The sequence below is a fragment of the Monopterus albus genome, unplaced genomic scaffold (genome assembly GCF_001952655.1).
Source record: "Monopterus albus unplaced genomic scaffold, M_albus_1.0 scaffold56.1, whole genome shotgun sequence".
NCBI classification, from domain to species: Eukaryota; Metazoa; Chordata; class Actinopteri; order Synbranchiformes; family Synbranchidae; genus Monopterus; species Monopterus albus.
In genome coordinates, this window is record NW_018127936.1 from 2174325 (window position 1) to 2184596 (window position 10272).

The 10272-nt window shown below is 39.4% G+C and overlaps 2 protein-coding genes across 2 annotated transcripts in view; one reads left to right on the forward strand and one right to left on the reverse strand.

Annotated features, from left to right (window-relative positions):
- Positions 1 to 1596: 1596 nt before the first annotated feature.
- Positions 1597 to 8675, reverse strand: zcchc8 (zinc finger, CCHC domain containing 8). The gene is made up of 14 exons (XM_020602386.1): positions 8460 to 8675; positions 8253 to 8295; positions 8088 to 8162; positions 7815 to 7917; positions 7646 to 7723; positions 7414 to 7517; positions 7135 to 7200; positions 6981 to 7041; positions 6762 to 6898; positions 6503 to 6645; positions 6261 to 6379; positions 5828 to 5914; positions 3375 to 3495; positions 1597 to 2918 (listed from the first exon to the last, which is right to left on the reverse strand). The coding sequence occupies exons 1-14, from the start codon at positions 8629 to 8631 to the stop codon at positions 2044 to 2046; spliced, it is 2184 nt and encodes a 727-aa protein (XP_020458042.1). The 5' UTR covers positions 8632 to 8675; the 3' UTR covers positions 1597 to 2043.
- Positions 8676 to 8740: 65 nt separating this feature from the next.
- LOC109961523 (uncharacterized) overlaps positions 8741 to 10272 on the forward strand; it is a 2939-nt gene continuing 1407 nt past the window's right edge. The window contains 3 exon segments of the mRNA XM_020602389.1: positions 8741 to 9150; positions 9594 to 9723; positions 10093 to 10226. Coding sequence (XP_020458045.1) covers positions 9031 to 9150; positions 9594 to 9723; positions 10093 to 10226 — 384 coding nt within the window. The 5' untranslated portion in view covers positions 8741 to 9030.

Below are 10272 nucleotides of genomic sequence, written 5' to 3' on the forward strand. Positions count from 1 at the left end.
CAGGGTTTGCCAGAATCTTTTCGAGGCCGAACAAAATAATGCTTATTATTATTGCTCTACTTGTGCATCCCTAAAAAGTACAGTACATCTTATAGATATTAGCCCATTGTGCTTGATTTATGATTAACCTGCTCACAGCCTTTCCTTTTTTTAGCCATAAAGGGACCATTTACGAGTCATTTTAATTATTGATGCGTACTTGGTGAGTCTAAGGGTTAGTGTGTTTGGACTGTGTGAGTGCAGGCTAATGAAGGTATTTTATGAAATACTGATCAGGCCTTAGCAGCAACAGAAGAAGTGGGAGGGTTCTGGGGGGCAGTGGGTTGAAACACAGAAACACCAAAGTTAATACAGGGAGAAAGAGGGTGTCCAGCTCAATACATCATGTCAAATGCAGAGACGAGGGATTTTAAGTGCAAAAGAAGCACAGTTCCAACATTGAACTGCGTGAAAAGGGTCAGTAGAAACAATGAGCCAGGGCATCTTCCTGTGTGCTGTAACAAGTTCCTCGTTTGTGCTCCAGAGGAATCAAAATGAAAACCTGGATATCAGTGTTTGCCATGTTTTATTACGGTGGCATGTGCTGGTTCTTCATTTAAGGTCAAAGGCCAAAGTGTTTATTTGTCATATGCACAATTAGGAAACCTGTTTCCCTGTACAATGAAATTCTTACTTTGCTGTCCACATGAATGCCACAAAATACAAATGAAACACAAAGTAGATAAACAAGTAACACAAAATCTAAGGCACTTGAAGCAGCAAATGCAGCAATATAATAAAAATTTAAGTATCCGTGCCTTCCTCTTTGTTTTTCTTTTTTGTCACGGTAAAGCAGTAGAGTTGATTATTAGCTGTAGTGCATCTATTGTCTACCTGAGTCTTATTTTCTAACTTTTCACCATTTGTTTTATTCTTTTGGCTGTAATCCTGTACCCTGCTACAGTCCTGCACAGCCTTTTGTTATCGCACGCTACTGTGCTTATAATGCACACTTTGTTCCTTATTTGTCATCAGACTGATCACAGTGACTGATTATTAAGTCCTACTCTTTTACCTTTTGAAAAAATAAAAACAAACTCTGGTCAGCATGACCCTTACTATTTCAAGAAAGTAATAAATAATAAGTAAGTAATAATACAAATGACTCCGGAGTAGTAGAGAGTCCAGCCTCTCTCGAGGAGTAAGGTTCCAGAGCCCAAGCTATGCGTGGAGGTGAGCCCGACTATATCTAGCCGTTACCTCTCAAACTCCTGCACAAGCTCGGGCTCCTTCCCCACCAGCGAGGTGACATTCCATGTCCCCAGGGCTAGTCTCCGTGTCCAGAGATCAGGTCGTCGGGCCCCTGCCTTCGACTGCTGCCAAATCTATTCATAAAGGGCTTTTGAACTGCTCTTAGTCTGACCCGTCACCCAGGACCTGTTTGCCTTGGGAGACCCTACCAGGGACATATAGCCCCGGACAACATAGCTACTAGGATCACTCGGGTACTCAAACCCCTCCACCACAATAAGGTGGCGGTTCAAGGAGGGGCAGTAGTAACATCGTTTCTTTATTACGTTCTTCTAAACATACATATGATTTTATGGGAGATTGGTATGAAAGGGATGAATCAAGTTTATTTCAGTTCTGATATTAATCTGTTGACTGCTATAATTAAGAAAAATGCAGATTAAGCTTTCTACTGTTATAACAACAAAATGCAAATTGGTGCAGGACAGAATTCCATGTACAGTATATGCATGTCTAATCATGTCTAACATCAGCAAGTGAAGTCAGCTTATTCACCGAATTCTGATACAAATAGGTTGTGATCAGCTACATACTTTTACCTCATATTTGTAAAGTTGTGCTGTCAACATACAGCAAAGGTCACAAACAAGAATTTTATACAAAAAAAAATAAGCAAATGCACATACAGTAGAACATTTAACTTGGTGACAAACTACTAAAAAATTCTTAAGATGATGGTAATGAAAATGAAAAAAAAGTTTTTGTTTAAAAATATCCATATATCCTCGTGCTTTCCCAGTTATGGCAGTAAACTTAATTTTTCTTCACCAAATTTCGGGGGGAACTTTTAAGTAAGTCTCTGATCTTAAGGTAAGTCCCTGTAGCTTCAGCAACTTCAGTGAATTCTGGTGTATCTTCAAATGGAACGATACCAGCTGCAAACTTACTCCGATGAGGAACAGATGTTATTTTCTCGACCTGCTTCGGAGAAGCACAATCTTCAGCACCCCCAGTAGAGAAGTCTGGATCAGGACTCTGTGGGCTGTCTTCCTGGTATTTGATTGGATTAGGACTCTGCAGGCTGTCATCATGGGATTTAATTGGATCGGGAGTCGGAGGGCTGTCGTCTTGAGTTTTGACTGGTTCAGGGCTTTGAGGGCTGTCATCCTCAACTTTGATGGGTCCAGGGCTCTGACAGCAAATCTCTTGGACTTCTGGTTTACTTTTATTTTCACAGCTATGGCAGGTTTCTGCAGATCCCATCGTGTCCATTGCTTCTTCACTCTCTTCCGTTTCTGTGTCGACACGCATAGGCGTGGACACACTTGGTGAACTGGGTACAGGTGTTGCAGCTGCAGGCGTCTCACTGTCACTATTAATAGTGTCAGCATTTTCTAGAGCTGCCCAGATTAACCTCTGCTGCTCCTCTAGTTCCTCCAGTGTCAGGTCATCCTCTGCTCCCTCAACAGCCTCATCAATCACTATCCAGTCACTACCTCGCAGAGCTGGAGAGCCGTTGGTAGGTGTCGGAGGAGGTGTACCTTTAGGGAGAGGTGGGGGAGTGGGTGTAGCAGGGGGTGTGCCCTGGGGTAAAGGAGGAGGTGAACTGAAGCAAGGAGAGCCAGGGGGCAGGGGTGGTTGGAACTGGAAGTCACCAGGGCCATAACTATGATACGGTGTTCCTGGATCTGGCAGAAGACAAAAGTCATCCACAGATTAAAAATGTGACACTTTGACCAAATAAAGAAGCTGCTTTACTGTGCATTATTTAACCTTTCATCCATGAGTAAAAACAGAACAGCTGCTTTTTATAGACTATGAAAAAACAAACAAAACAACAGTATTTCTGTCTCAAATCATAAGCAAAAAGATCACTGTATATTGACATTATACACATTGTTTTTCTTTTCTTGTTTACTTGTTGCCTTACAGAAGAGCATTGCACATACAGACTGAGAGCCACTGTAGCGGAGCCAAATTCCTCATGTGTTCAACACACCTGGCTAATAAAGCTGATTCTGAAAACTTTTGCTGTTTTTGACTGTAGCTTTAAAACACCCCTTTGTATTCTAGTAACATGAAGGACATTTAAGATGTATGAGGACATGCATGCTGACAAAAAAGTGACCAAGATGAACAGCTACCCGATTCAATATCCATATCTGAGCTCCTGTCTGAGTTAGGATTGGGACTGGGCCGTATCTTCTTCCTTAACTGTGGAGATGAGTCAGATTCATACTGCCTCTTGTTACAGGTGGCACCAGGCTGCTCACAAGAAAGAATGACATGTGTAAATGAGACTATTTCAAAGCTCCTCTCAAAATATAGTCATCACACATCTTTTCTTCCTCAGTGCCAGTAAAGTGATGAAGACTGGCAACACAAAATGCTATTTTATCCTCCAAGTGATTAGATAATACAACATGAGGTGTGCAAGAATGAGAAATGTTTGTATTGCTAATGTTCCTCTACAATTGTGTACTTATGGTTTAAGGTCGTTTTATAATCTGTCCTATGATTATTTATATTCTGTGTCTGCTGGTATGTGTTGGATGATAAGGACACAACACTGAAAGTGCCATGATTTTATGAATGGATAACTGTGAGCTCTGTGGATGAGGTAAGCAATGTTTACACGATTTCTTTACATTATTTGGTTACCTTATGAAAACATAAAACATCTAGACTGAAAAATCGATAATACACAATTAAATCTGACAAAGAATGGGAACACATTCATATGGAAGCTCAGTGTACTAGTTAAATAAAGATGGATTTCACAAATAGTACCTGAGGTGCTTGCATACAGTGCCTTGCGAAAGTATTCGGCCCCCTTGAACTTTGCGACCTTTTGCCACATTTCAGGCTTCAAACATAAAGATATAAAACTGTAATTTTTTTGTGAAGAATCAACAACAAGTGGGACACAATCATGAAGTGGAACGAAATTTATTGGATATTTCAAACTTTTTTAACAAATAAAAAACTGAAAAATTGGGCGTGCAAAATTATTCAGCCCCCTTAAGTTAATACTTTGTAGCGCCACCTTTTGCTGCGATTACAGCTGTAAGTCACTTGGGGTATGTCTCTATCAGTTTTGCACATCAAGAGACTGAAATTTTTGCCCATTCCGCCTTGCAAAACAGCTCGAGCTCAGTGAGGTTGGATAGAGAGCGTTTGTGAACAGCAGTTTTCAGTTCTTCCCACAGATTCTCGATTGGATTCAGGTCTGGACTTTGACTTGGCCATTCTAACACCTGGATATGTGTATTTGTGAACCATTCCATTGTAGATTTTGCTTTATGTTTTGGATCATTGTCTTGTTGGAAGACAAATCTCCGTCCCAGTACTCAGGTCTTTTGCAGACTCCATCAGGTTTCCTTCCAGAATGGTCCTGTATTTGGCTCCATCCATCTTCCCATCAAGTTTAACCATCTTCCCTGTCCCTGCTGAAGAAAAGCAGGCCCAAACCAGGATGCTGCCACCACCATGTTTGACAGTGGGGATGGTGTGTTCAGGGTGATGAGCTGTGTTGCTTTTACGCCAAACATAACGTTTTGCATTGTTGCCAAAAAGTTCGATTTTGGTTTCATCTGACCAGAGCACCTTCTTCCACATGTTTGGTGCGTCTCCCAGGTGGCTTGTGGCAAACTTTAAACGACACTTTTTATGGATATCTTTAAGAAATGGCTTTCTTCTTGCCACTCTTCCATAAAGGCCAGATTTGTGCAGTATACGACTGATTGTTGTCCTATGGACAGAGTCTCCCACCTCAGCTGTAGATCTCTGCAGTTCATCCAGAGTGATCATGGGCCTCTTGGCTGCATCTCTGATCAGTCTTCTCCTTGTATGAGCTGAAAGTTTAGAGGGACGGCCAGGTCTTGGTAGATTTGCAGTGGTCTGATACTCCTTCCATTTCAATATTATCGCTTGCACAGTGCTCCTTGGGATGTTTAAAGCTTGGGAAATCTTTTTGTATCCAAATCCGGCTTTAAACTTCTCCACAACAGTATCTCGGACCTGCCTGGTGTGTTCCTTGTTCTTCATGATGCTCTCTGCGCTTTAAACAGACCTCTGAGACTATCACAGTGCAGGTGCATTTATACGGAGACTTGATTACACACAGGTGGATTCTATTTATCATCATTAGTCATTTAGGTCAACATTGGATCATTCAGAGATCCTCACTGAACTTCTGGAGAGAGTTTGCTGCACTGAAAGTAAAGGGGCTGAATAATTTTGCACGCCCAATTATTCAGTTTTTTATTTGTTAAAAAAGTTTGAAATATCCAATAAATTTCATTCCACTTCATGATTGTGTCCCACTTGTTGTTGATTCTTCACAAAAAATTACAGTTTTATATCTTTATGTTTGAAGCCTGAAATGTGGCAAAAGGTCGCAAAGTTCAAGGGGGCCGAATACTTTTGCAAGGCACTGTATGTGGCTTGACACAGCATCTTGTAGAAAGTAAGTCTTGACGTTATACCCAGAAAGTTTGTTTAAAGCTCTGCCATGTTGTCAAAGCCAGGAAAGTAGGTGTGACCTACATGTTGTGATTGAAAACATCCAACCACTGAGGGACTTTAAGATAATTACCACAGGAAAGTTGTTCGACAGGTAGGCTGCATGGTTTTCCTTCATGTGGCTGTTCTGCATTGGAATCGAACCATGCTGAAAGAACTCCTGGAGGTTGGGGAAAAACCCAAAGAAACAGTGAAAAAGAAGAGATGGCCAACTGTTGTTTTTAAAAGAAAAAAAAAAAAAAAAAAAAAAAAAAAAAACCCACCCCATTAAAACAAACTGAAATGTCTGACTTAAACAATGTGCACACATACAATTTATAAACATATATACTATAGCTCCAAGTGACTGCATACTACATTACATGCATAAATCAATTATCAGAAAAACTATATAAAGTAAATGAAACACAGTATTAACATAGCTGAAATATAATAGATATATGGATTCATATAACCTGTGACACATTCAAGCAAAACATTTGAAAAGATTATGCTGTAGGACTTACATCTTTCATCTTGCGTGATGCAGGTACATTAAAGCCTGGGAACTCTACCAGTTTGGACACATCATAAGATATGTGTTGTGAATCACCAACATCTGTTATGATCCCATCACCACTTGAAGCTACAAACACAGACAAAACTGATTGACCCCAGCTTCTGTACAAATCAGATATACATGTTTTGCTATAGTTTTCTCAAACAAAAATCAGTGAGACAACAGTTTTCAATTTTATTTAAAACATACCATTTCCCTCATACAATGTTAAGCCAGAGTTTTCCATCTCTGCCTCTTTCAGCCAACCTGGTGGGTAACCTAGCATCCTCATGCGATAAATCAGAGGAGGAAGGGTGCTGCCATCAAGTCCTAGTGCTGTCAAAAGCTCCTCACTGTTCAAAGGCACAACACAGTGAAAAGCATTCAAGTTTCAAGAGTTACTTTCACTTTTAGATATGGAAAAGTTGTGGGTTGTTCATTTTTGTTGTCTACAAAATAACAATCCTGCCTCATGACTCCAGGTTTGTATTTAGCAAACCGCTCCTCCACTTCATCAGCATGGTATCGTTGGTTACTCTGCAAGGCCTGGTTGTTGTTTTGATTAAACTCCTTTCTTCTCTCACTTATTGCAGCCATGTCTTTTGGCTAGGAAGGTAAGAGTGTATGAATGTAATAAATCATGTTCTGACTTCTCATGTCATATTGACGACTATAGACATATCATTACCTCTGGACAGTCTCTCAGCTGATGACTCCCTGAACCACAGTTGAAACACACAGACTTGGGTCTACAGTGAACAGATGGACTCATTATAAAATACAAAGCAAGTTATACAGAGAAGATGAAAACTAAAAGCTTCATTTGATAATCCCAGACTTACCTTTTGTCTTTCATTTCTATTTCCAGTCCATCTGTTCCAATGACTTGGTTGAAAACCTGGTGATAACTTTGCAGCAATTCAGGAAGTTATAATGTGTTTGTCTACAGCAAATAAAATTGTATCTAATTATTTTGTCAACTTAAACTTTTTGATATAGGTCCTGCTTGAGTGCTGCTTATTTAATTAGAACATACATTTAAAAATCAAGAAAACTTTTCTTCTTCTTCAAAAACAAAATAAAAAAATAGACAAATAACATGCTAGTTTACTTAAAGATACGTTGGAACATCCCATCCATCTGTCAGCTGTGGGTTTTCATTGATCACAGGCTGTCCAAGCTTATCAACGCTGAAAGTAGTGAAATATAAGACACTTCCAACCATCTAGGACAGAAAAATAATAGTTTACAACATGAAGCAAGTGGACTATTTTAATGCATTACATTTTCTTTTCCGTGTGGCGAGAGATTGTGCAATATGCAAACTAGAGACATATACCAGTAAATACTCACTTTAAAGGCTTCTGCTGTTGTTCTGACACTACTAGAAGATGACGTCACTGGGTCTTCATCCAGATCCAAAGCTGAATTCTTTGCAGAGAGAATTTTTTTTTTTTTTTTTTTTTTTTAAGTAAGGTCATTATTGATATTTATCACAATAAAATACATTCTAGATTAATACCTGGGGTTTCATGTGAAAGGTAGATTTTTTCTTTTCATGGCCTGGTTTCTGGTGCTTCAAAATCACACTGCAGACGCAATCTTCAATTTCTTGACGGCATTGCCTAATCAGGAAACATTTATTATTGTTTTTTTTTTTAATTTATCATCACTGTTTACATCATAGAGTTTCATATTTACAACTATTTAGCAGAGATGCACAACCTGCAATGTAAGTAAGGGAACATATAAACCAATCTAACGTTAACCAATGTAAATTATATAGATGCCTTACTTTGAAATAATGTTGTTTATATAAAGGATTTGAAGAAGCGGCCCATCAATGTTGACATCCTCAATTGTGATGCCACTGAAAGGTCGCAGAACACATAGCGTTAGCTAACAGGGCAATCAGTGTCGTTTTATTTGTAGTACACATGGCTAAGTGTCAGCGAATTACCTTGGTCGTGTCAGGATGTTCATCTTCCTTCTTAAGCCTTTATGTGGCCAAGGAGTCAAGGAAACAGACAGAATCACCACAAAATGCCATAATCAGACACTTTCAGATTACAGGCGACGCACAGTTCTATCAGACATTAGCAAACACGTTAATTGTTATTATAGTAACAGCACTAGCATACTCTTAACGGCCCTGACACAAGGATATTCTCTTCAATGAGTCTTTGAACGTAGTCCTCACACTCTTCCAACCTGCTCCGTAAATGGCTCGTCTCGTCCTCTGCTTCCTCGTCATCTGTGAAGCGAATGTGCTTCGGTACCGGCAGAGCGGAGTCTAGCTGCTGAAAGAGCTCGCTATCACCAAAATCAACTTCAGCCATTTTTACGTAGCTCTATAGTACAAGACGGGAGTTCAGAGGTCAAACCAATAACTCTGTGTTTTCATTGGTTCTCCTTAGGTCACGTGTTGTGTAGACGTAAACATGTTTGGGGTAATAGGTTTGGTTAGCCCACAACATTGTTTTACAGGTTACAGATATCTTGGCTGTGTCCGAAGTTGTTTGTTTGAAAAGAGCCAATTTTATCCACAGAGGCTTATTTAGTCTGAAAGGTAGAGTTGAGGGCTTAAAATATCTCAGTGAAATGTTTGCGGTCCTTTGAGTCGATACGGTTTGTTGCAGCTATTTGACCTCTTTACTTTAGTTCAAATTACTCTGGTAAAATATCCAGTCTTTTTTTACGAGATAAGGCCCGGTGGATAGCTCCATTTGTTTACAGCAATGTCAGCTTCCTCAACTATACATTTAACTTTACCGCACTGGAACGGGGGCACTCGAAACATTCGCTTTATTTACTTGGTGAATCTGACATCGTTCAGCCTGACAAAATGTCCCCACAAGGTGAGTGTCAACCTACTTATCACCGTGGGCGCAAATATTATGTTGCTTTTATAGAAATGAAACACGTTCGGTTTGTTTTTATACTAGTATCACGCATAACCCCTAACACTAGCTAGAGAGTGCTAACGTTATATTCGGCCATCATCATCATCATCGTCATAACTCCAGTCAGGAGGGCCCAAATACCAAATGAAAACCAAGGACACAGCAGATATGGAGACAATTATATTTCAAGAGTTTTGTTATAACTGTTATTTTGTCTAAATATGTAAGCGCCACACAGAATAAAAATGTAAAATGTGTGTTTATTGTAATTCAGTTGTATGCGATTTAAACAATTTAGGAAGTGCTTTTAAATTTAAAATCTGTCCATTTCAGTTTATCTCCATGTTTGAATGGAAGGCTTCACAAGGGGATGGCTTCATAGTTTATCTTTATTTCAGGGTTCAGTGATACCTCTCTATTTAGGAGCCGATCTCTTCTCCAACACTGACATCCGCACAGAGAACCATCCCAGATACCACGCCAAGTTTGGCAGAAAAGGACTGGCCACAAAAATAAAATTTTCTCAAGGTAAAATATACTATAACTTAACATCACCAGGAAATACGTGATGTACTGTTTACATGCTCAGTTTGCACATGCATAATTGCACAATGACTGTTGACTGCTGCACCCATGCAGCATACATTCTCTGTTATATTCTTTTATTATATTGCTGCATTTGTTGCTGCTTAAAGTGTCTTAGATTTTGTGTTACTTATTTATCTACTTTAAATTTCATTTGTATTTTGTGGCATTCATGTGGATGACAAAGTAAGAATTTCATTGTACAGGGAAACATGTTTCCTACCTGTGCATATGACAAAATAAACACTTTGAACTTGAACATAACTTGCACCACTCATATCGGACACTGTTGTCCCCCCTCATTTATTGCAGCATTCAGGTTTCATGGTTTGAAGGTACCCACTGCAAATAACAGCCTGTGGTTCTACAGTGTTCAAGGATTATTTCGAGTAGCCTTTGAAATGTACAGTAAACAAGAGCAGCTTGCTGTGCTAGAGAACTTCCAGGTACAGTACTTAAACACATTATTTATGTTCATACATTTTATATATA